Source organism: Aotus nancymaae, unplaced genomic scaffold (genome assembly GCF_030222135.1).
Source record: "Aotus nancymaae isolate 86718 unplaced genomic scaffold, 86718_ANA_hifiasm-v0.15.2.pri h1tg000072l, whole genome shotgun sequence".
NCBI classification, from domain to species: domain Eukaryota; kingdom Metazoa; phylum Chordata; class Mammalia; order Primates; family Aotidae; genus Aotus; species Aotus nancymaae.
The window spans coordinates 9,751,956-9,779,515 of record NW_026988487.1 but is presented as its reverse complement, the minus strand read 5'-3'; the positions used below and the strand labels follow the sequence as shown (position 1 = coordinate 9,779,515).

Here is a 27,560-nt window from a genome sequence, read left to right as displayed (position 1 = left end):
GCGGGCGCAGCAGTGGCGTCCTGACCCTTTGGAGCGCCATGGCGGAGCTGTGCCCCCTGGCTGAGGAGCTGTCGTGCTCCATCTGCCTGGAGCCCTTCAAGGAGCCAGTCACCACTCCGTGCGGCCACAACTTCTGCGGGTCGTGCCTGAACGAGACGTGGGCAGTCCAGGGCTCGCCTTACCTGTGTCCGCAGTGCCGCGCCGTCTACCACGCGCGACCGCAGCTGCACAAGAACACGGTGCTGTGCAATGTGGTGGAGCAGTTCCTGCAGGCTGACCTGGCCCGGGAGACACCCGCCGCCGACGGCTGGACGCCGCCCGCCCGCGCCTCCGCACCCAGCCCTGGCACCCAGGTGGCCTGCGACCACTGCCTGAAGGAGGCCGCCGTGAAGACGTGCCTGGTGTGCATGGCCTCCTTCTGCCAGAAGCACCTGCAGCCGCACTTCGACAGCCCCACCTTCCAGGACCATCCGCTGCAGTCGCCCATTCGCGACCTGCTGCGCCGCAAATGTCCCCAGCACAATCGGCTGAGGGAATTTTTCTGTCCTGAGCACAGCGAGTGTATCTGCCACATCTGCCTGGTGGAGCATAAGGCCTGCTCTCCCGCATCCCTCAGCCAGGCCAGCGCCGACCTGGAGGTAGGAAACGGCCCGGGAGGGCGCAGAGGGCAGCCTGGGCCTGCCGGGTCGTGCAGAGGGGCCCCATCACGGACATCTCTGCCACACTCTGGATATGCCCTGGGGAGATGGGCCTGAATTCGAGGAGTAGAAAAGGGCTGGGAGATTATATAGTCCCCTCCCATCATCCATGAAGACAGGTTAGGTTACTGGCCATAAGCCTGTCATTGTCTGATGGTGTTTATTTATTTTTATTTTTTTTGAGACAGGGTCTTGCTCCTCTCACCCAGACTGGAGTGCAGTGGCAGAATCACAGCTTACTGTAGCCTTGACTTCCCGGGTTTAAGGGATCATCCTATCTCAGCCTCAAGAGTAGCTGGGACCGCAGCATCTCAAGTAGTTGGGACCACAGGCTCCCTAATTTTTGTACTATTTTGTAGACATGGGGTTTCACCATGTGGCCCAGGCTGATCTCAAATTCCCGAGCTCAAGAGATCTGCCCACCTGGGCCTTCTAAAGTGCTAGGATTAAAGGCGTGTGCCACTGCACCCCACTATCTGATGGTGTTTAGTAGAGGGTTTTGAATGTCAATTATGAACCTTGGAGGTTACCTCTGTTCCCTCACTAAATCCTGGTGGCACCCAGAAGGTGGATACGATTAGTTTCATTTTACAGTTGAGGTTACTGAGGTCCAGAGAAATGAACTTAGCCTGACCTAATGCAGTAAATGGCCATGCAGGCATTTGCCCCCAGGTTGGTTTGATTTCATAGGCTGCAGGTTCTCCCCATGAACCAGCCTCGTATCCAGGTCCATAGAGTTCAGAGCACCAAACAGTCCTGGAAGGTTGAGGTCACGTAAGCAAAAGCCTCTGGTGGGCCAGAGAGTTCCTGTGATCAAGGAGGGTTGTTATTAGAGGACTGAGAGGGAGGGTGGGCAGCGTCCCCGTAGTCAACTGGATCAGAGCCACAGGGAGAGCCAACACTCTTGCACCATAGTGTCCTCTGTCCTGGCCATGTGACTTTGAGCACAGGGTTTGGCCACTGGACCTGGGTCCTCACCAGTATGGTAAGCCAGTGGGACTAGGTGGATTCCTAAGGGCCTTTCAGATCTGCAATGTTTTTAGGTGGTTTGGGGATCATACCTTCCCCTTGTGGACTCAAAGCAGAGGCTGAAATCAAACCACCTTTTGTTACATCAGTCTAAGATCCAAAGCATGGCCTCATTTCATTTCATTCTCACAGCACCTTCAGGGAGAACAAGACCAGTCTTCGTGTTGTCAAAGGAGACAGTAGCCTGAGCAAGGTCAGAGTTGGGGGTCTGCGTCCAGCTTTGTGTAGCATATAAGCTTGGCTTTTTTTTCTTTTAGAGACAGGGTCTTGCTGTGTTGCCTAGGCGTTCTTGAACTTCTGGCCTCAAGGGATCCTCCCATCTCAGCCTCCTGAGTAGCTGGGACTACAGTTGTGCCACCACACCTGGCTATAAATTTGGCTTTTTTTTCTACTTTTAGAGACAGGATCTTACTCTGTCACCCAGGCTGGAGTACAGTGGGGTGATCATAGCTCACTGTAACCTCAAACTCCTGGGCTCAGGTGATCCTCCCGCCTTAGCCTCCTGAGTTGATAGTACTACAAATATGAGCCACCACACCTGGCTAAGTTTTAAAAAAATTCTTTCGTAAAGACAGGATCTCAGTATGTTGCCCAGGCTGGTCTTGAACTCCTGGCCTCAATGCTCCTCCCATCTCAGTCTCCCAAGTAGCTGGGACTACAGGTGTGCCACCATGCCTGGCTATAAACTCAGATTTATTTTTTTTTAAATCTGTTCTTTTAGAGACAGATTTTCACTCTGTCACCCAGACTGAAGTACAGTGGCATGATCATAGCTCACTATAACCTTAAACCCTGTTCTCAGGGGATCCTTCTGCCTCAGCCTCTTGAGCAGCTAGGACTACAAGCCTGCACCACCACACCCAGCTAACATTTTAAAACATTTTTTGTAGAGATGGGATCTCACTATCTTGTCCAGGCTGGTCTTCAACTCCTGACCTCAAGGGATCCTCCCACCTCAGCCTCCCAAAGTGCTGGGATTACAGGTGTGAGCCAGGAGCCTGGCCTAAACTCTGCTGTTTAATCCTTGCAATAGGCCTTCCTCTCTGAATGCCTGCCCTCCGCTGTCCTGACTTTTTGAGTCCTCTAACAGGTCTGCTTTTTGAGCCCTGCTACTGCTGCTCATCACTGTTGGCAGAGCCAGTCTCAGCTGGGCAATGCCCTTGGTCTTGGGGGCTGGGTTGTCTTGGCCACTGGTGTGGGCGGACTTGAGACTCTGGTGCCTCCTGTGTGGAAGACCCAAGTCTCCAGTCTGTGAAGGGATCCTCAGAATTTCAAAAAGTCCTTTACCTTTGATTAGGGGATTATTGCTGCTACCAAAGTTTTTGGGCCACTTTCCTTTGATGTGGAGTCGTGTGGGTACCATTTGTGATGAGGGTACTGCCATGTGTGTTTGATTAATGGGGCATAAAATCTTTCAAAATGTAGGGCTTAGGGAGCAGTGCTATGAGCAGCTCTTGGAAGTGAAGCAATGGGCAGCCTCGGGGTGTTCTGAGGTCTCTTCCTGCTCTGAGGTCCACAAGGCCAGATGTACCTAAGCCTGGTCTTTGGCCCACACTTTATCTTGGCCACCGTTAGAGGCCAGGTCAAAGGTCAGTGTCACAGGGGTCAAGTTTGAAACATCATGAGCAACTTGGGCTTTCCGGGTTGAGTTGGTGTGGCCTTGGTCCCTGCCTCCATGTGACTGTCACTGGGTTGTTCACATCCAGATTCAAAATCAGGTTCTGCCCAGAATGTCTTGGGTGGAGTTGAAGAGTCTGGAAAGTGGAAGAGAGGGCCAGAGTGTGTTGTGCCTGCTAGTTAGGGAAAGGAAATGGTTTTTTTCTAGAAATCTCCAGCATGCTCAGTTTGGGCATGTGTCTATGATTTTAATACCAGGATCTAAGCTGTGCCAGTCACTAGTAGTGTAGCTGGGGCAAGTCCCTTAATTGCTGCGTCCCTTAGTGTCCTTGTCTGTAAAGGTTGGATAATTCCTACCTCATAGTATTGTTCTTAGCTTTAGGTAAGTTAATATATGTAAAGCACTAGAACAGTGTCTGGCATACAGTAAGTGCATAATAAATACTAGCTGCTGTTATTATGGTGGTTGTGGTGATTTTCCTTCCCATTTCTGTGCCCCAGTATTTCGTCTAGCAGGGAGGTAGGAAACTCAGATATTGATGATGAAAATTAGTAGAAATCAGATGAGGATGATATTAGCTTCCTTCATATACAATATGTCTTTGTTTCTGGAGGTAACGCTGGGGCGTAGCAATTCTGAATTAGCTTAATTTCGTTTCAGGGACTGGGCAGATTTGCAGCTGGACTTCAGCTCCTGTGAGCGCCTTCATTTTTTTTTTTTTTTTTTTTTTTTTGAGGCAGGGTTTCACTTTGTCACCCAGGCTGGAATGCAGTGATGCCATCTCAGCTCAATGCAGCCTCAGCCTCCCGGGTTCAAGTGATCCTCCTGCCTCAGCCCCCTAAGTAGCTGGCACTACAGGTGTGCACCACCATGCCTGGCAAATTTTTGTATTTTTAGTAGAGACAGTGTTTTGCCATGTTGCCCAAGCTGGTCTTGAACTTCTAAGCCGAAATTATCCACCCGCCTGGACCTCCTAAAGTGCTAGGATTACAGGCGTGAGCCACTGCACCTGGCTGGCTGCTTCGTCTTATTCCCAGTCCTTGCTGGTCCCAGCCTGCAGTGAGCCTTGGACTCTGATTTCTGTCTCCCTGCCCTGTGAGGCTGACAAAGGCTCCCAAGTTTGTTCTGGGATTGGCAGATGCGTCCGGAGAGAACATTCTAGATATCAGGCTTATTTCTCTGGGCTGTCTTCCCTCTTCTCCTGTACCTTGGCTTCTTAATTCTCTGCTTGATTGACTCCAGCGTCTTTTAGCAGATCCCCTCCCTGCCCCATTATTTGGACTGCTTTCCTGGCTGTTTGCAGTGGGAGGGTTGGTCTGAGTGGCCCCACCTGCCATTACTGAAACAGCTGTCCCTGCTCTTTCTGTTCCTGTGTGAGCTTGACCACCTTGCTGTCCTCCTTGCCTGAGTTTCATTGGCTGTAAAATGGGTAGAGAAGAAACTCATAATAATATAAGCTGAAGCTGACATTTAGCATTTTTCTCCTAAGATCCAGGCATTGGGCTGAGTACTTACATTGTTTCAATTAATCCTCCCAATAACTCTATGAGCTGGGGACAGTTGTTTCTATTTTGTATCCAAGAAAACTGAGGTGAAGGACACAGTTGCACAGCTGGGAATTGGGACTGGAACCCTGGTCTGTACTGTCCTCTGAAAAGGATAAAGGGAGGTAGTAAGTATTAGAATGCCTCAAAAAGCTCCAAGCAGTCAGGACTCGGGTGACAGAACTTAGGGTGGCAAGACTTGGTGGAGTGGAAGAGGAAGGGATCTATCCTGTGGGATAGATCCAGGGATGGCTTCTGGTGGGGCTGGGCTGAAGAGGTGCCTTCTCACCCTCATTTGTTTTTCCCACAGGCCACCCTGAGGCACAAAGTAACTGTCATGTACAGTCAGATCAACGGGGCGTCGAGAGCGCTGGATGATGTGAGGGCCAGGCAGCAGGATATTCGGGTGAGTGGCGGGGCTCCCTGATGCCAGCCCTACTCTGTGGCTCCCTCAGCCTCCAGGCAGGACAGGCATGGCTCTGACCATGACAAGGTTGGTGTTGGGTGCACTCACAATGTCAGGATGCAACACCAACCTTGCAAAGCATGCACACAGCTGTGTGTCGAAGAGAGATCCTTTGCAAACCCAAGCCGAAAATTACCTATAAGCCACACTGTGGGGAAATCATTATAAATTTGGGTTAAAAAGTAGTAATTCAGAAAAATGGATATGATACAAAGTGGGAGAAAAAGAGGAAGCAAAAGTATATACCTCCTAGGGTTGCACCCATTTATAAAAAGGAAGTATATTAGTTTCATAGGGCTACTGTAACAAATTGCCACAAGCTTGGTGGCCTACAACAACAGAATTGTATTCTGACAGAGTTCTGGAGGCCAGAAGTCCAAAATCAAGATGTTGGCATGGCCACACTCCCGAAGTCTCTAGGGGAGAAGACTTCCTTGCCTCTTACAGCTTCTGGTGGCTCAGATATTCTACTGTATCACTCCAATCTCTGCCTCTGTCTTCACATATCTGTCTCTCCCTCCCTCACTGTCTTCCATCTCTAATAAGGACCTTTGTCAATGGATTCAAGGACCACCTAGGTAATCGAGGATGATCGAATCTCAAGATCTTTAATTGCACCTGCAAAGACCTCTTTCCTACATAAGATTACATTCACAGGTTCTGGTATACAGACATGACTTTTGGGGCCCAGCATTTAACCCATTACAGAGAGTATAGGGAAAAAAAAACTGAAAAGGAATATTATAGAAGGATCATAGTGGAAGTGCTGGAGTGCTAAATTAGGAATGGTTTTGTTCCCTCTGGTTTTCAGATTTTCAGTACATTTAAATTGCCTTTAAATGGAAAGATCAGATTTTTACCCTGTTTCAGAGCTGCAGCATCCAGTTTTACTGCAGCAGTTTTGGTTTAATTAGATGAGGTCTGGGTTAGAATACCAGCTTTGTCACATACTAGCCTGTGTCACTTTGGTCTTGTTGATAGATCTCTGAGCCTTTGTTTTCTCATTTGCACAATGGAGGCACAACTTCTTTCTGAAGATGATTGTGGGACAAATGAAAGGATGCACATGAAAGTACCTGTATTGGCTAGAGGGCAGGTTAAACTGCTGTAACAAAGATACACCAAAATTCAGAGGCTTAAATATGATCAAAGTTTATTTTGCCAGCTGACAGTCCAAACCCACACATGAGTAACCCAGACTAGGGGTTCATGTCATCATTCGGGGATTAAGGGTCCTCCCTTCTTATTGCCCTACTATTCCACAAAGCATTGTCCCAACCTCTTTGGTTGAAGCTGGGCTACCATTACACCTTTGTTCTAGCCTGTGAGAAAAGGGACAAAGAGGAAGTGGAGGGCAACAAGCAATTTCCCTTTACACAAGTGACACACTGTTGCACATATCACTCCTGGTCATGTGTCAGTGGAAGGAGCTAGTCACGTCGCCTAGCCTAGCTGCAGGGGACACTGGGAAACGTAGTCTGGGTAGCCACATGCCCAGAAGAAACTCCAGGAATGTTCTCTTACCAAAAGGAAAAAGGGGAAAATGAACACTGGAGACACTTGTAGTCATATTAGATGTTGCACAGTAAAAGACTAGCAAAGAAGGCTGGGTGTGGTGGCTCACGCCTGTAATCTCAGCACTTTGGGAGGCCAAGGTGGATGAATCACCTGAGGTCAGGAGTTCAAGACCAGCCTGGCCAACATGATAAAACCCCATCTTTACTAAAAATACAAAAAATTAGCCAGGTATGGTGGCGCACACCCGTTGTTCCAGCTACTTGGAAGACCGAGGCAGGAGAATCTCTTGAACCCAGGAGGCAGAAGTTGCAGTGCGCCGAGATCGTGTCATTGCACTCCAGCCTGGGTAATGAGAGCAAAACTCCGTCTCAAAAAAAAAAGATTGGTGAAGAAATACTTGACTTCCTCTATTCTAGTCTGCTGTCCTTCTTGTGTGTTTTTTTTCTTTGTTGTGTTTGATTCTGAGCTATCGTCTTAGTCCATTTTCTGCAGCTATAGCAGAATTCCACAGAATGGGATTTGCAAAGATAAGTTTATTTGGCTCACAGTTCTAGAGGCTGAGAGGTCCAAGAGCATGCTTCCGGCATCTGGTGAGGATCATCCACGGCAGAAGGATGGAAGGCAGGAGAGTAAGACAGGAAAGAGGAGGTCAAACCCCTGTGAGAAGAACATGAATCCATTCATGAGGGCAGAGCCCTCGCGACCTAATCACCTCAATGGCAATAAAATCTCGACATGAGCTTTGGAGGAGACATTCAAACCGTAGCAGCTATTGAGGCTATCCAAGATGGGAAACAAAATTGCAGCTGCTAAAGGAGTGCTGTCCGGCAGAAATACAGTGGGAGTGCAGATGTAACTTTAAATTAATTTGAATAGTACATTAGGTTTATTTTATTTATTTATCTTTTTTGGAGACAGATCTTACTCTGTCATCCAGGCTGGAGTGCAGTGGAACAATCATAGCTCACTGCAGCTTCGAACTCCTGGGCTTAAGTAATCCTCCTGACTCAGCCTACCCCGCTTTTACACCCCACACCTCCCACCAGCTAGGAATACTAATTTTTTTATAGGAATAATAATTTTTATTATATTTTTTATAATAATATTATAGGAATAATAGTTTTTTTTATTTTTATTTGTGTAGAGAAGGGATCTCACTACGTTGCCCAGGCTGGTCTTGAACTCCTGGCCTCAAGTGATCCTCCTGCCTCAGTCTCCTAAGATGCTGGGATTATGAACATCAACCACTGCACCTGGCTGAGATTAATTTTAATATTACAGTTTATTTAATTTGGTATATCTGAAATATTATTCTTTCAACATATCAATTTTAAAGCAGTAAGATATTTTACATGCCTTTTATTGGTATGAAGCTTTTGAAAGCCAGTACGTATTTTACACTCACGTTGAGTCTCAGTTTGGACTAGCCACATTTCAAGTGCTCAGTAGCCACATGTAGTAGGTGGTTATATTATTGGAAAGTACAGTTCTAGAGCGTGATATTCTTAGAAATTTTCCAGAGCTGCATCCTGACTTTTATTTTTAAAAATTGCCATGAACTGCCTTTAGCTTAAGAAATAAAATATCATTGCTGCAGCCCCTCCCGTCTGTTTCTCCCTTATTCTTTTTTTTGTTTTTGAGACGGAGTCTCGCTCTGTCGTCCAGGCTGCAGTGCAGTGGCGTGATCTTGGCTCACTGCAACCTCTGCCTCCTGGATTCAAGCAGTTCTCCTGCCTCAGCCTCCCAGGTAGCTGGGACAATGGGTGTGCACCACCAAGCCCAGCTAATTTTTGTATTTTTAGTAGAGATGGAGTTTCACCATGTTGGCAAGGGTGGTCTCAATCTCTTGACCTTGTGATCTGCCCGCCTCAGCCTTCCAAAATGCTGGGATTACAGGCATGAGCCACTGTGCCTGGCCCTGTTTCTCCCTTATTCTATCCCCTTCCTCTCTTCCAGAAGTAACCATTCTCCTGAATTTATTCATTCATTCCTACGTGTTTCTTTGTGCATGTTACCATTTTGCTTGTTTCTAAGCTGTATTGAAAGAGCATCATATGGTTGGTCTTCTGCAAGTTGTTTTTCTCTCATAGAGATTCATCCATGCATAGCTCCAGTTTATTAATTTTCATAACTGTTTAGTATTCCATCCTACGAAGAGTTCCCAGTCTTTGCGTCAAGCCTTCTACCAATGGACGTTCAGGTTGATTCCAGGTTTTTGCTACTTCAGACAGTGCTGCCTGTGAACATTCTTGTGCATGTCTCTGGGGCAGGTGGCTGTGAGTTTTTGTAGCATATATTACTAAAACTGGAGTTGCTGAGTCATAGCATATGAGCACCTCCAAATGTACTAGATTTTACCAAGGTGCTCTCCAAAGTGGTTTGTTCTCCCACAAAGTGCAGGTAAGAGTTCCCGGAACTCCACATCTTACCAACGCTTGGGGCTGCAGCCTCAGCATTTTTGCCCATTTGACAAGCACCTTCTTACCTCGGCCCTCTCAGATGACTGCAAACAAAAAGGTGGAGCAGCTACGACAAGAATACATGGAAATGAAGGCTCTCTTGGACGCCTCAGAGACCACCTTGACACGGAAGATAAAGGAGGAGGAGAAGAGGGTCAACACCAAGTTGGACAGCATTTATCAGATTCTCCTCAAGAAGAAGAGTGAGATCCAGACAGTGAAGGAGGAGATTGAACGGGGCCTGACCAAGGGGGATGAGTTCGAGTTTCTGGAGGTGGGTTGCCAGGAGGCATTGCTGAACCTTTTTTTTGCCTGATGTCATGCTGTTGATGATAGGGCCCTCAAGGAGCTGGGGACTGGAAGAGGTCACTGGAAGCATCCCTGAGACACATGCTGTATTAGTTTTCTGAGCTGGGCAACAACTTACCACAAATGTAGGGGCTTCAAAAAACATATATTTATTCTCTCAGAGTTTCTCTGGCTCAGAAATCTGGACATGGCTTTATGGGTGGCTTGTATAGGGTCTCACCAGGCTACAGTCTGCAAGGGCTGGCCAGGCTGTTTCTTTTGGAGCTCAGGGTTGTCTTCCAGGCTCATGTGATTGCTGGCAGAATTTAGTTCCTTATGGTTGTAGGACTGAGGCCCCCTCTTTCTTGCTGGCTGTTTAGGCTTGATAGCTGACTTCTTCAAGGCCAGCATGAGAATTTCTCCTCTAGAAAGATGCAATCCCTCTTTTTTTGTCTTTTTTTTTTTTTTTGCGGGTGGGGGGTGTCTTGCACTGGAGCAATCCCCCTTTTAAGGGCTTTTAACCTGATTAAGTCAGGGCCACCCCAGATCATTCCCCTTTTGATGAACTAAAAATCACTTGATTTGAGATGCTAATTACACCTGCAATATTCCATCCCCTTTGCCATATAACACAACTTAATCACAGGAGTGACGACGTCCTATTTCATTCAACATGGCCCATGCTTAAGGGGAGGGCATTGTATAGGGTGTGTACATCAGTCAGGGTCGGGGGCTTGAGGGCCATCTTAGAATGTTGCCTACCACACACAATCTGCCTCTTCCTCCCATCCTTTCTCCAGCAGCCCCTGGAAGTGTGTGTTAGTCCCTTTTGCATTGCTATAAAGGAGCACGTAAGACTGAGTTATTTATTTATTTATATAGAGATGGAGTTTTGCTCTTGTCACTCAGGCTGGAGTGCGGTGGCATGATCTTGGCTCACTGCAACCTCCGCCTCCGAGATTCAAGTGATTCTCCTGCCTCAGCCTCCTGAGTAGCTGGGATTTATAGGCGTGAGCCACCACACCCAGCTAATTTTTATTAGTAGAGACGGGGTTTCACCATGTTGGCCAGGGTAGTCTTGAACTTCTGACATCAGGTGATCCACCCGCCTTGGCCTTCAAAGTGCTGAGATTATAGGCGTGAGCCACTGTACCTGGCCAGACTGAGTAATTTATAAAGAAAAGAGGTTTATTTGGCTCACAGTTCTACAGGTTTTACAAGCACGGCACCAGCATCTGTTTGGCTTTTGGTGAGGCCTTTGGTGAGGAGACTTTTACTCACGGCAGAAGGTGAAGCTGGGAGCAGTCGTGCCACAGCATTAGAGAGGGAGCAAGAGACCTAGGAGGAAGGGCCAGCCTCCTTTAAACAACCAGCTCATGCAAGAACTCACCTGTTACCATGGGGCGGGCACCAAACCATGCATGGGGGATCTGCCCCCATGACCCGAACACCTCCCACCAGGCCCCACCTCCAACACTGGGGATCACATTCCAACATGAGATTTGGAGGGAACGAACATCCAGACTGTATCAAGGTGTCTTTCTAAAGCACAGGCCCCCTGCTGTTTCTGGCCTCATGTCCCTTGCCATGGCTCGCAAGGTCCTGGGCCGAGGGACACGAGGGGCCCTGTCTCTGTCAGCAGCCTCATCTCTTATCATCTGTCCCTGGCTCATGCCTTATGCACTCACCATTCCCCAGACACAGTAGGTATGGGTGAGGTGCCATGCTGGACATTCTTCCCTCATGCGTCATGTCCTTCCAGGGCCTTGGATCCCATTGCCATGCTGTGTCTTTGTTCCCAAGCATGCCACACTGCTGCTACAGTAGCACTGGCTGATGTTTCAGACGTGCTTTTTTTTATGGCTGTTTGGCTGTAAGCCCATCTCTTATCACCCCCCTTCATCCTTCTGCCAATCTGACCGGCACATAGCAGAGTGCTTGGCATATAGTGGTGTGCCCCATTGATTGAGTGACCTGCAACTATACCTGAAAGGCCCAGATTCCTTCTTCGGATCGGGGGGTGGCGAGACAGTGCAGGAGTGAATGGGAACCTTCTCTCTGTGCACTGAAGCCTGATACGTGCCTAGTCTGGATGGCATTAAGCTTCATCCCAAGTGCTCATTCCTGTCTGTTGAAGCAGCTGCCCCAAGCTCTCAAAGGATCTGGGTGCATATCTGGGCCTCTTGATACTGTAAAACCCTATTTTGCCTCAAAGTTTGGGACTTCCAGGAAGACCCTCCCTTCTCACAAGATGTTCCTTGGCTGGATTCCACATCCCTCAAGATACCCCTATCTGTTATCAGAACGTGTGATTAGAGCTGTTTTCCTAGGATCAGGGTGGTCTTGAGTTTCCTGTGCTTTTTTACCCTCATCTGGACAAGTGGAAAGAGCATCATCCTGGGGTCTCAGAACACCTTGGTCCCAGCTGTGTCTGTGACACCAGCTAGCAGAGTTCCTGGCAGGCTTCTTGCCATGACTAGACCTCAGTTTCCCTATCAGTAAGATGAGTGACCTCTGGGGTCCCTTCAGCTTCAGATTACTGTGTCTTCAAGTGGCATTTTAACTCCTGGTGACCTCTGGCCTGTAAGTTGAACAGGTCAATTGGACTTAGCACTCATGGGCATGGGGAGAGCCTCCTGGGGTTCATGAGGACTGGGCCTAGGCCCTGGTATCACCAGAGCTGCCTGCACTAACCCCCTGGCATGTTCCAGAAAGCATCAAAACTGCGAGGAATCTCAACAAAGCCAGTCTACGTCCCCAAGGTGGAACTGAACCACGAGCTGATAAAAGGCATCCACCAGAGCACCTTAGACCTCAAAACCGAGTTGAAGCGGTGCATCAGGCAGCTCCAGGAGCCCACCACCAGCTCAGGTGACCTTAGCAGCCCCCTATGCTGCCCTCTGCAGAGCCCTGCAACCTGGCGGGTCCCTTCAATGTTTTGGGATGGGAGATCGGGGCCTGATCCCGAGCACTGGGGCCTGAGTTTCAGGGCTCCTGAAATATCTGCCCTCCCTCTGGAGGCGGGTGGGGATTCTGCTTCATTCTGACCTTTAGAATCTTTCCTAAAGCATTTTTGAGGACTTGATGTTAATGCTTGAACTTTCTGGACAGACAGGCTCTTTTTGCCTGTGATCTTGAGGCCAACTTGGATGGGTTTTAAATGGACTTGGGCTTGTTACTGTGTTTGGTGGCAGAATGGCTCGTTTGGAGGAGAAACCTGGAATTCCTCTTTGACACCCCCTTTTCATCACCCCATATGCAGTCCATTGCCAAATTTCACTTCTTTTAATCTCCCAACTCAGTCCGCTGATCCAAGCGCTGCTTGCCGTTCCTGCATCCGTTGCCGTCACCTGTCGCCCCATGACTGTGGCAGCGTCCTAAACCCTCTGCATCTGCCACTGCAGCCAGAGAGAGATTTTCATGATGCAGAGTTCATCTCCTGGGACCTATTTGGCTTTGCCCTCTCACTAGGCTTCCCATTACTCCCAGATGCAGACCAAACCCTTGACTCTGGTCTAGAAGCCAGGTCAGGCCCTGTTGGTCTCTCTCCAGCCCCAAGGTGCTCCCCAACTCCTCCGATGCATCTCTCTGCATTCAATTCCTCAAATATGCAAAACTTCCTGCCACAGGGCCTTTGTGTGTGCTCCTCCCCACTCTCCAGAAGGCTTGAACTCCACCATCTTCACTAATTAATTCCTCTCACCCTTCAGAGATCACCGAAACATTACATTTATAGCCAGCCTTCCCTGCCACTGCTCCCACTCCTCAGACTGGGCCTGGGGCCCTCATCATCCTCTCGGGGCTCTTGCATGGGCAGCATCGTACTCTTCCTCAGGATCCCCCTAGATCTCCCTCACTAGGTTGTGATCTCTATCAAGGCAGGGGCTATTTAGAGACAGGATCTTGCTCTGTCACCCAGGCTGGAGTGCAATGGTGTGATTATAGTTCACTGTAACCTCAAACTCCTGGGCTCAAGCAATCCTCCTGCCTCAGCCTCCCAATTAGCTAGGACTATAGATACACACCATGATGCCTGGCTAATTATTATTATTATTATTTTTTTGAGACAGAGTCTGGCTCTGTTGCCTTGACTGGAGTGCAGTGGTGTGATCGGCAAAGTGATAGGTGGTTGGTGTGTGGGAGGAGGGGAGAGAAAAAACAGTGGGAAAGGAACAAGTGTTGATCCAGCCTCTGCCACACGCCAGGCACCTTGATCTCATTTAGGAGTCACATCAACCATGAGCAAGGTGAAGCCATCTCCATTGTATGCTCGAAGAAGCCAAAGTTCAGAGAGTCTCAGAGGCCCCAGAACTGGGTGCTGGTGGAAAACAGATGTGACCCTCGCTACATTTTAAGTCAGACAAAAGAGGGAACACACCAAATTGGTTCTTAGATGAGCTTGTTTGTAGCTCTTGTAAATGGTGAGATGGGGAAGGTTGGAGGAAAGGGCTGTCTGTGTAAACCCTCTGCCCGCCCAGCCACCCATGGCAAAGCTGGCTTCTCAGGTCAGTGAGAGGAGCTGCACACACTGAGCCCTTCTTCTCTGACACAGGTGACCCTGGAGAGCATGACTCAGCGTCCACATACAAATCTGCACGCCCTGGGAAGAAGGCCCCAAGTAAGTAGCCCCACCCCTGTCACCATGGCAACAGCGTAGCTCTGGCCAAATCATTTACGGCCCATCCCAAGTCACTGTGGGGCCCTGGACCTCAGCAGAAGAAAAGTTGGTGGCAGCCCCCACCATTGGGGGTTGCAGGGCTGTTGCAGGAGCTCCCCTTTCCATCAGCATTGCATGTTTGGGCTGTCTGGAACAGCAAGAATCCTGAAGCTGGCTTGTTTTGAGAAATATTTACTATACCCAAGTCCTTGGGTAGAGCCTTGAGCAAGGAGACTGACAGCTGTCCAGGAAGGGCGGAGGCTAAACCTCCTTGGCAGCTGAGCAATGTTCAGCCTCTGGGTTGTAATGGGCTTCTGCTATTACCATGTTTCTCAACCTTTTTTTTTTTCCTATTACACTCCTCCTGCTTTATCCTCTGAATCGTTTTTTTTCCTAATTGCAACCCATGAAATTTTAATACTACATATCTGCTGCATTACTATTTATGTTCTGTGCTTTTACACATAAAAAGAGTAATCGTTTTTCACTCCCCCTCCCCCAGTAATCCATTTTTGCCCTCCTAGTGGTGCTATCCCCTTTGTTGGGCAAGCACGCACCATTGACGTGGGGATTGGGGGGAAGAGTGATCCTGTTTCCTTGTCTGCAAATGTGGCCAATAGTGATATCAAGGCCACAGGATGATTGTGAGTGATGAGGGGACACTGATTGTGAGAGCTCTTTATGAGCTGTACACCACTGAGATGTCCATGTACTACTGAGATGTCCATATACCACTGAGATGTCCATGTACCACTGAGATATCCATGTGCCACTGAGATGTCCGTGTGCCACTGAGAGGTCGGTGTACTACTGAGATGTCCATATGCCACTGAGATGTCCATTGCCCCTGAGATGTCCGTGTGCCAGTGAGATGTCCGTGTGCCAGTGAGATGTCCGTGTGCCACTGAGATGTCCGTGTGCCACTGAGAGGTCGGTGTACTACTGAGATGTCCATATGCCACTGAGATGTCCATTGCCCCTGAGATGTCGATGTGCCAGAGATGTCCATGTACCACTGAGATGTCCGTGTACCACTGAGATGTCCGTGTGCCACTGAGATGTCCGTGTGCCACTGAGATGTCCGTGTGCCCCTGAGATGTCCGTGTGCCCCTGAGATGTCCGTGTGCCAGAGATGTCCGTGTGCCAGAGATGTCCGTGTGCCAGAGATGTCCATGTGCCACTGAGATGTCCGTGTGCCACTGAGATGTCCGTGTGCCAGAGATGTCCGTGTGCCAGAGATGTCCGTGTACCACTGAGATGTCGATGTGCCCCTGAGATGTCGATGTGCCAGAGATGTCGATGTGCCAGAGATGTCCGTGTACCACTGAGATGTCCGTGTACCACTGAGATGTCCGTGTGCCACTGAGATGTCCGTGTGTCAGAGATGTCCGTGTGCCAGAGATGTCCGTGTACCACTGAGATGTCCGTGTGCCAGTGAGATGTCCATGTGCCACTGAGATGTCCGTGTGCCACTGAGATGTCCGTGTGCCACTGAGATGTCCGTGTGCCACTGAGAGGTCAGTGTGCTACTGAGATGTCGATGTGCCAGAGATGTCCATGTACCACTGAGATGTCCATGTGCCACTGAGATGTCCATGTGCCACTGAGATGTCCGTGTGCCACTGAGATGTCCGTGTGCCACTGAGATGTCCGTGTGCCACTGAGAGGTCGGTGTACTACTGAGATGTCCATATGCCACTGAGATGTCCATTGCCCCGAGATGTCGATGTGCCAGAGATGTCCATGTACCACTGAAATCTTCATATACCACTGAAATGTCAGCTGTCATCACTTCCCTGAAAAGTTGACGTGAACCCAGGAGGGCTGGCTGCGCACTGCTGGTGTTGTGGGGAATGAGAAAGCTGGGTTTGCTCTTTGTTGTTGCTTGTGCTTAGTATTTAGGTCAACTGTAGCAGGCAGAGTGTGGTATTGGTCCCTGAATGGAACCAATTCAGGGCTGGGATGCCTTGTGCAGATGGAGGAAGGAGCCCTTAGCTAGGCAGGAAAACTTCGAAGGGTACTTTGTGTGAAAAGGGAAGTGAAAAAAGTACTGTTGGCCTGTGTCCTTCCCCAGTCACCTTCCTCTGAAACCTCCTCCCTCGGTATGAATGAGCTGGGGATGCCGGCCAGCAGGCAAGTGTGTTCCCCAGTGAGGCAAGGGCCTCCTGCCACAGCAGAATGACACCCTGGAGAATAGAGAGTTAAGTTTGGGAATGAATCAAGGCTCCTCTAGGCTGAAATGGGGAAATAGGGGAGCAGGGGTGGACTAGTCCCAATGCAGAGAGACAGCTACAGGTAAGTGATGAAGGAGGGGCCTGTGCCCTAGATTGATGTCACAGCCTGGGCCTCCCAGGATGCTGGTCCACAGGGAGTGGGAGGGAAAGTGGCAGAAGGTGAGGAAATGGGGCAGAGAACGAGCAGTTGTGAGCAATGTGACTTTGAAATAGGAGAAGTGGTAAACCAGGGGGCTTCGTGGTGTGGCAGAGGTCTGGTGGGGAGGTAGAGGGTAATAGGAGAGAGCAGGGTTTATCTGTGATGTCAGGTGTCCTGCAGGTGGGCAGGGATATGATTTTTCATTCCAGTGTTGTGGAAGGCGGCAAAGAAGGAACCTGGAATCTTCTAGCCCACTTGAGTGAACTTTGGACTCACTTGGAGGGCTTGTATACCACAGATTGCTGAGTCTCACCCCTATACTTTCTGATTCAGCAACTGTGGCTTGGGGCCCAAGAATTTGCATTTATTTATTATTTTTTAAGAAACAGGGTCTCACTCTTTTGCCCAGGCTGTAGTGTAGTGGTGCAAACAGAACTCATTGCAGCCTCGAACTCCTGGGCTCAAGTGATCCTCCTGCCTTCGCCTCTTGAGTAGTTGGGACTATAGGCATGTGCCACCAAGCCAGGCTAATTAAAAAAAAAATTTTTTTTTGTAGAGATGGAATATTGATATGTTGTCCAGGCTGATCTTGAACTCCTGGCCTCCAGCAGTCCTCCGCCTCAGCCTCCCAAAGTGCTGGGATTACAGGAATAAGCTACAGGGCCTGACAAATAATTTGAATTTCTTAGGGATTCTCCAGTGATGTCACTGCAGCTAGCTTGGGCACCAGACTTTGAGAATCACTATTTTAGCCAAATTCACTTCTTGTAGGTACACACTCCAGATATTTGCAAAGACTTGGAAAGCTTTTTTTTTTTTTGAGACAAGGTCTCATTTTGTTGCCCAGGCCAGAGTGCAGTAGTGAGAACGCAGCTCACTGCAGCCTCAGCCTCCTGGGCTCAAGCAATTCTTCTGCCTCTGCTCCCGAGTAGCGGGGACTATAGGTGTGTGCCACCATGCCCGGCTAGTTTGTTGTCGTTGTTATTGTTGTACTTTTGGTGGACATAAGTTTTCCCCGTGTTGCCCGTGCTGGTTTCTAACCTGGAGCTCAAGTGAACGCTGTGCCTTGGCCTCCCAAAGTGCTGGGATTCCAGATGTGAGCCACCGTGCGCCCAGCCCTTGGCAAGTTTTTTTTTTTTTTTTTTTTTTTTTTTGCTGATTCCCTATTTGGTTTTTATTTGTGTTTCTTCCCTTATGGAAATATAGTTTTTTCCCTGCAGTAAATCTTAAATAGTTAGATCTATTTTGACAAATGCATACATGTGTTACCATTATCCAAATCAAGATAATTTTCCTTACTCCAGAAAATTCCTTCCTGCTCCTTATTCATCAGTCCCTGCCTGCCACGTCCACTGATGCTGGTTTCTATCACTATAGATTCATTTTGCCTGCTGACTCCTATTTTTCAAGTGAAAACATCCTTTTATTTGACTGGGTCAAATTCAAGCACTTGAATGTTATTATTTTGAAAATGTCATTGTGTTGTGCTTTAAAAGATCTTAATTCTGAAAACTTTCTTTTGCAGAAGAGGAAAAGAAATCCAAGAAACCTTGTAAGTTTTGCATTTCTGCAACTGTTTGTTTCTTGAGACTGCCCGAGCACAGAACTAAATGCTGGTAGCGAGAGTGGATCTCTCTCATCAGGCTTCTGTACTGGGATCTGTATGATTCCATTCTGTGCGGCAGCAGCCTGAGTCTGGAGGGGAGGACAAGCATAAATGAGTGAGATGAATAAGGTGACTTTAGCCCCATCTGGTGTCCCCTGTGTTGCCCTGCTGTTCAGGTGTGTGTTTGTAGAAGCTGCTCTTAGCGTAGAAGGGAGTAGAGGCCAACCCGTTACTCTGTATCATGTTTCTCTTTCCTTACAGCCTCGGGACTGATAGTGGAATTAGAACAAGATGGCTCGGAGGGTGAGTTATCATGGGCAAGAAGCTTTGGGGTGTCCACTCTGAGTTTGCAAATAATTTGAATTTCTTAGGGATTCTCCAGTGATGTCACTGCAGCTGGCTTGGGCACCAGACTTTGAGAATCACTATTTTAGCCAAATTCACTTCTTGTAGGTACACACTCCAGATATTTGCAAAGGACTTGGAAAGCATTTTTTTTTTTTGAGACAGGGTCTCATTTTGTTGCCCAGGCCAGAGTGCAGTAGCGAGAACACAGCTCACTGCAGCCTCAACCTCCTGGGCTCAAGCAATTCTCCTGCCTCTGCTCCCAAGTAGCGGAGACTACAGGTGTGTGCCACCACGCCCGGCTAGTTGTTTGTTGTTGTTGTACTTTTGGTAGACGTGGGTTTTCCCCGTGTTGCCCGTGCTGGTTTCTAACCCGGAGCTCAAGTGAACGCCGTGCCTTGGCCTCCCAAAGTGCTGGGATTCTAGGTGTGAGCCACCGTGCGCCCAGCCCTTGGCAAGTTTTTTTTTTTTTTTTTTTTGCTGATTCCCTATTTGGTTTTTATTTGTGTTTCTTCCCTTATGGAAATATAGTTTACCTGCAGTAAATCTCTTTTTTCCCTGCAGTAAATCTTAAATGTGCAGTTAGATCTATTTTGACAAATGCATACATGTGTTACCATTATCCAAATCAAGATAATTTTCCTTACTCCAGAAAATTCCTTCCTGCTCCTTATTCATCAGTCCCTGCCTGCCATGTCCACTGATGCTGGTTTCTATCACTATAGATTCATTTTGCCTGCTGACTCCTTCTATTTTTCAAGTGAAAACATCCTTTTATTTGACTGGGTCAAATTCAAGCACTTGAATGTTATTATTTTGAAAATGTCATTGTGTTGTGCTTTAAAAGATCTTAATTCTGAAAACTTTCTTTTGCAGAAGAGAAAAAGAAATCCAAGAAACCTTGTAAGTTTTGCATTTCTGCAACTGTTTGTTTCTTGAGACTGCCCGAGCACAGAACTAAATGCTGGTAGCGAGAGTGGATCTCTCTCATCAGGCTTCTGTACTGGGATCTGTATGATTCCATTCTGTGCGGCAGCAGCCTGAGTCTGGAGGGGAGGACAAGCATAAATGAGTGAGATGAATAAGGTGACTTTAGCCCCATCTGGTGTCCCCTGTGTTGCCCTGCTGTTCAGGTGTGTGTTTGTAGAAGCTGCTCTTAGCGTGGAAGGGAGTAGAGGCCAACCCGTTACTCTGTATCATGTTTCTCTTTCCTTACAGCCTCGGGACTGATAGTGGAATTAGAACAAGATGGCTCGGAGGGTGAGTTATCATGGGCAAGAAGCTTTGGGGTGTCTGCTCTGAGTTTGTTCTGCAAATTGCTCTCTGTTTCCTCTCTCAGCTGCAGCCGCTGGAGCCAAAGGTGCCAGCTCACAGCCAAACGCAGCATCTCTCAAGGCCAAGGTGCTGGAGACCTTCCTGGCCAAGTCCAGACCTGAGCTCCTGGAGTGTGAGTAGCTTCCGTGCTCGTGCGCGGTTCCGCCGGTTCTGTCTCTCCTCAGCCACTCTGTACAGTTCTGTGTGAGGCCAGCTGGCCGGCTACCTCAGCCATTTCCCTTCACTTGTCCTCTGCTTTGTTGCTCCCTTATTTTCTCCCAGTCATCAGTGCCTTTCTTGACTTCTTTCCTCACCAGCTCAGATTTCACAATGGGTCCTTTGACTCTTCCTCTTGCTGTCCATTCTGACCTTGCTGAGCTCACCTTTGGCGCCTGCATGTCCCCTGCAGAGAAGGCGGGGCGATTGTGGTCACCAGCCTTCACCTGCCTGGTGACCCCTGTCCCCTCCCCACCACTCTCCAGAGCCACCATTCCCAAGACTTCCCACAGCCTTTTCCCTGTCCTGCCCACCTTCTGCTTCACAGAAAAGAGAGACAGTGAAAAAGGGGTTCCCCCTGCTCTGTTAATTGTCATCACACCTGCATCTACCATGCCCCCTTCCTCGCCTCCTGGCCCCTTTCCCAAGGCTGGTCCCTGGCCCTGGGCTCTGGAGTCTGCACCTCATGTGCTCTCTGGAGTCTTCTGCTCTCTCTTAGGCCTTTCCACTCCCATCTCTTCACTCTCAGCCTCTCTACCGAGGCTTGCCTATCTATAGCGTGTTTACATCTCTCCAAATCACAAAAACAAACCCAGCAAAACTGTTTTGGCTCCAAAACAGTTTCCTGCCTCCCTTTCACCCAAATGCTTGTTAAAAATACAAATTCCTAGCTGGGTGTGGTGGCTCATGCCTGTAATCCCAGCACTTTGGGAGGCCAAAGCGGGTGGATTACCTTAGGTCAGGAGTTCGAGACCAGCCTGGCCAACATGGTGAAACACATCTCTACTAAAAATACAAAAAATTAGCCAGGCATGGTGCCACACGCTTGTCATCCCAGCTACCTGGGAGGCTGAGGCACAAAAATCACTTGAACCCAGGAGGTAGAGGTTGCAGTGAGCTGAGATTGTGCCACGGCACTCCAGCCTGGCAACAGAGAGTGAGACTCTGTCTCTACAGACAAACAAACAAAACCAAAAAAACCCAAAAAACAAATTCCTGTGCCCTGTTCCAGTTCTACAGGGTCAGACTCAGGCAAGCACGGAAAGCTTTTATGTTTAGCTCATTTCCTCCATGGTCCTTTTGAGGACGGTTGGGGAAAAGCAGCTCTGCAGATTGTCTACACTGGTGGCTCCCAACTGTTGGCCACGTGTTAGAATCCTCTGGGGAGCTTTTTAGAATCTCCGATGCCCAGGCTGCCCCCGAGACTGGTTCACTCAGAATCTCAGTGTTTAGCTGTCCAGGTTTGCAGTGTGGGGCCGAGGTGAGAGCCCGAAGTCTAATCCTTTTGCCACTGCAGTCTGACCTCTCTCCTGCCCTTGACTCAGGCAGCTCTGAGGTCATCAGTGGCCTCTGTGTCACAAAATCCAAGGGATGCCTTTCAGCTTTTACTTAGCTTCACTTCTCAGTGGCATTCCTCCTCCTTCTGACACTCTCTCCCCTTAACCCTTGAGCCGCTACACCCCGCTGGGTTTCCACCCACCCCTCTAGTCAGGCTCCTTTGCAAGCTTGTTCAACCTGGAAGTGGGTGGAGTTCCTTCATCAAGGCCAGGTCTAGGACCTGCCCACTTGCCCTCTTCTTGTTTCTTCTGCACCCACATGCAAAACTCCACACAGCACCTGCCAGCAGTACCCACTTCCACGTGGTGGCCAAAACCAGTCACTGAAAAATACACCTCAGGCCCTTCCTTCATCTGCAGCTGCAGCAGACTTGATGGAGATTTGTGGGTCCCTTAGTTTCTCAGGGCTGGCCTCCTTGTAGCTCCCCACTGTCTTTGCCCCCCATGAGAAGCCCAGACCAGCCCTGGGCTGGGGCTAACTCTTGCCCAAGCTGCTGGTGGTGGTGCTGAGCCACGTGTTTCAGGAGCTGCTGTGCACTCGGTGGCAGCTGCATAAGCAGCGAAAGTAAAGTTCTAGCCACTTAGGGCCTTTTTTCCCCACAGCTTATTCATTTTGCCTAGGGGGAAACTCGGGCTCCAGTGAAAAGTGCCATGCCCCTGAGCCACCTAGCAAGTGAGTAGGGACAAAAGAGACTAGGACGAAAGTCCAGTTCTCTTGGTTTCCAAGTTCCCAAGCTAAGATTTGTCCCTGTCTGCCTTGCTGCCCCATGAGCTGTTTCCCATGGGTCCCCAGGATCTCCTGTGAGGGCGGGGGCAGAGGAGATTGAGTATGGGGATGACACTGAGGGGAGCTTCATCCTCAGATCTGGAACTGCTTGTAAGTGGCAGGAAGGGTAGGGAGGACATGCTAGTGTCACACCAAGGATATAATCAGGCCATGTCTATGCTTACAGACCTTGCTTGGCTCCCTGCTGCCCACCAGTTAAAGTCTAGACTCCTGAGTTCTTCCCTTTCTAGCCCCAACGTGTTTCCCTTCTCCTGCTACATCTGTGTTCCCAGCCACCCAGCTTCCTCGATCCTGGCACACACCTACCCTTCTGGCACTCCATGGCTTCACCCTCACCATTCCCTCTGTCTGGAATGGCCTTTCTCTCTCCTCTGTCTAGTTCTCATCTTCTGTTACTTGGTTCCAGCTCCAGCCTGTCAGCAAAATGTTCCCCAACTTTAGCATCAGTTGCCTTATCTCTGTGTCCCTACAGTGTGTGCCTACGCTTTTGGCAGAGTGTGAGTCTCATAGTGTTGTTACCGATGGACTTGCCTTGCTTGTTGGAGTGTGAACTCCATGAGGCAACCAGAATCTGTGTCAGTCATGTGCCTGGTAAATTATTTTGGATGCATGAATGGGCAGACACATGGATGACTGATAGATGATAGATGGCTGGCTGGGCAGAATGGATGGATGGATGGATAGATGAGTTGATGGATAATGGATGGGTGCATAGATGGACGGATCGATAAATGGATAGATGACTAGATGAGTGAATGAATGAATGAATGGATAAATGGAAAGACAGAAGGATGGATAAGTGAATGGATGAGTGGATAGATGGGTATATGGACACATGGGTAGATGGCTAGATGAATGGATGGATACATGGATAGACAGATAGATGGATGAATAGACAGATAGTTAGATGTATGGATGGACAGACAAATGGGTAGATGGGTGCATGGATGGATAAAACTGTGAATAAATAGTACCATATTGGGAAAGGTCTAAAAGTGAGAGCACTTTGGGCCCCTTGTAATTAATCCTTGGGCTGATGTTTTCTCAGATTACGTTAAAGTCATCCTGGACTACAACACTACCCACAAAAAGGTGGCTCTGTCACAGAACTATACAGTAGCTTCTGTGGCTGAGATGCCTCAGAACTACCGGCCGCATCCCCAGAGGTTCACGTACTGCTCTCAGGTGCTGGGCCTGCACTGCTACAAGAAGGGGATCCACTACTGGGAGGTGGAGCTGCAGAAGAACAACTTCTGTGGGGTAGGCATCTGCTATGGCAGCATGGACCGGCAGGGCCCCGAGAGCAGGCTCGGCCGCAACAGCGCCTCCTGGTGCGTGGAGTGGTTCAACACCAAGATCTCTGCCTGGCACAACAACGTGGAGAAAACCCTGCCCTCTACCAAGGCCACACGAGTGGGTGTGCTTCTCAACTGTGACCACGGCTTTGTGATCTTCTTCGCTGTTGCTGACAAGGTCCACCTGATGTATAAGTTCAAGGTGGACTTTACTGAGCCTTTGTACCCAGCTTTCTGGGTGTTCTCCGCTGGTGCCACGCTTTCCATCTGCTCCCCCAAGTAGGCAGGCCATGGACACTTGGACTGACTGCCTGCAGAGGTCCCAAAACCCTAGTGAAAATCCACCAGGCAGAACTCTCCTTGGAGAATTCCCCAAGAGGTCCCAAGGATTGGGAGCATGGGAGGGGAGCAGGCAGGAGGGTGGGAGATGGGATTTAGCCAGGGAAAAGGGGTGGAGGTGATTGTGTTGTGGGCAAGGAGGCATTTCCACCCCCTAGTGCCTATCAGGGCAGGGTGATATGCTTCCCATTGTTCTGGGAAATCTCCAGCCTGCTGGGCAGCTGGGCAGAGCTCTGGGGAGTGAAGTCATGAGTGCCCAATTCCTCTTAGAAAAAATCCATAGCTACTGTAGGGTCTGTCTTGGGCCACTTGGATCTGAAGGCTGCCCCTTTGCTCTCTGGGGTAGCCTTCAGATCTTGGTGTTTTGATTACTTACCATAGATGTTTTTAAAATTCCAAAGTCATTGAATTTGGTTGAATTACACAACCTCCATTACCCGCATGTTGGGGCTCGATCTCCTGGTTATTAGCTGTGCTTGAGGAAACACCCACAGCAGTCTCTACCCAGAACAGAGTTTCCTAAAGCATGCCCTCTTCCTCCACTGGAAAATAGTGCTGTTCCCTTCCTACCCTGCTCACCCATCACTCCCCATTGATGGTTTTCAAACAGGAAACTTTTCAGCTAAAGCTTCAAACCATGACTGGAATGAGCCTGTGTTGGATTTGTGATTCAAGGTCAGGTGACCCCGGTCCAGTTTGGATGGAAATCCCTCCCAAGTGTCATGAGAAGCATCTTGGCAGAGATGCTTTGGTGGCAGCCATGAGCTTTGCTGGAGGCCTTGCTTCCCATAGCCTTGGCTGCAGGGCAAGGAACTCTGCCAGGCAAGGGGGACACTGCCCTGGGTCAACAGAAGCCTGGTGGGTTTGCTCGTGTTGGAGTGTCCTGCTTTCTTACTGACAACTCTTCTTGGCGATAGCTCCTCTCCCCTGGATTGTGAGATACAGAATGACAGTGCAGGTACCACTGAAGCTAGCACAAACAGCCAGCTAAGCTGGATCTCTGAAGCCTGCTATCATGGAGACAGGCTGCCTCAGGGACCACACTAGACCACTTGCTGGGGTGGCAACCTGGCACCAAAAGGGTCTTTTAGCAAACCTCATGGGGAACAGGAACATTCCTGTTCATCCCTGGCCACAGGCTGCAGACCCAGCACTGGCCCTCGTGTGAGTCAGAGCCTGGGGCTGGCCCTACCCGCTTCTGCCTTCCTCCTTTGAGCCAGTTCCATAAACTCACATTGATCCGGGAGGGAATGAGTTAAAGAGGGTCACACAAGTGGCTGTTTTCCCTGCAGTGTTTCTGTGCAGTGAAAATAACCCAGTCCACTAAGGGGCGGGAGTGAATGGATTGCTGGATTTTCCCCAAGCTCCTTATAGCCCAATGTTGTCAGGACGTTAAGTGTGAGGAACTTAACCTCTTATAATGAAATGAGTTCAGCTCTAGGCTTTGCTTAGAGCTTCTTATAATATGAAAAGAGGTCACCAGGGGAAGTAGAGACCCCAGACCTTTTCATATGGATATTTGAGAATGTAATGCATCTCAGGCCTCATGCTGGAATTCTAGGGCACTCTAGGCAGGGCAGAGCACTTGATATTCCTGACAGGTACACACCTGACATGCAGGTACATACCTGATCGGTGTCATCTCCCAGCAAGGATTTTCACTTCATTGGGAGAGCAGTAGTCTTTGTAGGGAAGACATCCCTGCAATAGGTAATATGTGGTCCTTAGAAGTTTTCTTCCTTACTACTTGGATGAAAAGTTCTTTGGTGATTCTTCTCTGCTTTTGAAGATGATCAAAAGCATCTTCATTGATTTTCTGAAACGAAAGCCTTGTCTGAAACCAATTAATACTTGTGAAACAGCTAGGCTTAGAGGAGTAGAATGCCAGAGATTAATCCTTGGCTCCTGCTCTGACTCTTTTCTGCAGAAATGAGGACAGTAGGGAGGCTCCTTCCCTGGCAAATGTGCAGCTCAGGGTAGGGAAGCATGAGTCCCTCTGTTTATAAGAGGGTCAAGTAGGTAACCAAAGCTGAGCTCTGTGCAAGGTGCTTTGGAGTTGTAAATTGAGGAGTGCATCCTGCTGTCTTTAACCATTCTGTTTGCAATGATAAGACCTAACTTAACTTAGCCTTGCAGGGCTGCCACACAACCCTGGAGTCCTAGAGTTGGAAGAACTTTTGTGTCCATCTGACTTCTCATTTTGTAGAATATGATGAGAAAGTAGAGGATCATTCTGTTCACCACTCTTTCCGTTCCATTAGGGAGGAGAAGCCTGCTAGCATGTGTGAGGGGGAACACTCTTCTGGTGTACTGGGAAGTATCAGAAATTCCCAGAAACACAAACATAAAATACTATCCTGGACCCAGGACTGTCCGTCAGTGTGGCATGATAAACAAAAGGTTAGGATCAAGTCTGTATTTTTCAAGATGCAGTGACTGATTATTCCTGTTTTAAGTACTCTGAAATCGATGTGCGATCAATAATATTAATATGTTATCTTTGACCCTATTCTGCTTCTCACTATTGATTTTAATTAATTAGGAGTATTTCTTGAGCTTAATTTTTTTAGAGTTAACTCGTTAAGGAGATAATCATGGCTGTAGACAAGACCAGGGCTAGCTGACGTGCCTCAGAAGCTTTGAACGCTATAAAGCAGTGTTTGGCGTTCTCTCCCGCATTGCAGTGTGGGTAGAAAGTGCAGTTTGTTCGTCATGCTGTTGTCAACAAATGAGCTGCCCATTACAGATGGCTACTGCCCAGGGACCTGTCCAGGCCCCACCCAGGGGCTCCCAAGGGTTGAGATTTCAGCAGACCTATAGCCAGCACACTTAGTCCTGCCCTGGGTAGAGCTCCTCTTTGGGAAGCTTTTGATAAGGAATTCTCAGACTGATAGGATGTCCGTCTGGGTTTTGCTGCGGGACAATCCAACCGTGGGGGCTAAGGGAAAGGGGGTGGGTATCAATGAAAGAGTAAGCCACAAATGGATAATCAGTTACTAGGGATGGAGGTGTGAGGGTTCATTATATTATTCGTTCCACTGTTGTATATGTTTGAAAATGTCTATAATAAAAAGTTTCAAAAAAAGAAACAAAAATAGTTCAGGCCAGCAATGGGCCCTGTTTAGTGGATTTTATCCTTGTTTGAATTGGGGTAGGAGGTGCAGGAGGTGTGCATTGGAGGTTGTCTAAAGAATTGTACTGGCCTTTGTCCCTGGTTCCTGGGAGGGAGTCTTTCAGTCCTTGACCTTTCCAGGGTAATAGGAGTGTCTTTGTTATTTGTGAGGCCACGGGATCACACCAGAGCTTACGCTAAGAGGTGAGATGACTCAGAGCTGGGGCTGGACACCAGAAGGACTGATCTGTGTGATAGAGGGTTGAGGCTTTGAGTCAGCCTGACCTATGGGGGTGGAGGACTGGAGGCTGAGTTTAGTCATCTGGCCAGTGCTTTAATCAATACATCATGAAACCCCAAGAAAAACTCTGGACACTAAAGCTCAGTGTAGCTTCCTGGTTGGTGGAGCCGTGGCTGTGCCGGCAGGGAAGTGTGCCCTAATTCCATGAAGAGAGGCCACGGGAGCGCTGTGCTCGAGACCCTCCCAGACCTTTCCCTGTGTCTTATTTGGCTGGTGGGGCTGACTTGTATCCTTCATAATAAAATAATCATAAATACA

The 27,560-nt window shown here is 48.8% G+C and overlaps 2 protein-coding genes across 3 annotated transcripts in view; one reads left to right on the top strand and one right to left on the bottom strand.

Moving 5' to 3' along the window:
* Positions 1 to 27,560, top strand: TRIM25 (tripartite motif containing 25). The gene is made up of 11 exons (XM_064367580.1): positions 1 to 638; positions 5,200 to 5,295; positions 9,373 to 9,606; positions 12,332 to 12,496; positions 14,178 to 14,238; positions 18,176 to 18,202; positions 18,518 to 18,559; positions 19,478 to 19,504; positions 19,820 to 19,861; positions 19,941 to 20,048; positions 23,304 to 27,560. The coding sequence occupies exons 1-11, from the start codon at positions 39 to 41 to the stop codon at positions 23,831 to 23,833; spliced, it is 1,932 nt and encodes a 643-aa protein (XP_064223650.1). The 5' UTR covers positions 1 to 38; the 3' UTR covers positions 23,834 to 27,560.
* DGKE (diacylglycerol kinase epsilon) overlaps positions 18,733 to 27,560 on the bottom strand; it is a 59,584-nt gene continuing 50,756 nt past the window's right edge. The window contains exons 12-13 of one of the 2 annotated variants that reach the window (XM_064367581.1): positions 25,518 to 25,590; positions 18,733 to 20,318 (exon numbers count right to left, since the gene is read on the bottom strand). In XM_064367581.1, coding sequence (XP_064223651.1) covers positions 25,528 to 25,590 — 63 coding nt within the window. In that variant the 3' untranslated portion in view covers positions 18,733 to 20,318; positions 25,518 to 25,527. Of the gene's footprint in view, positions 20,319 to 25,344; positions 25,591 to 27,560 lie in introns of those variants that run through there. The other variant, XM_064367582.1, reaches the window with a different exon arrangement.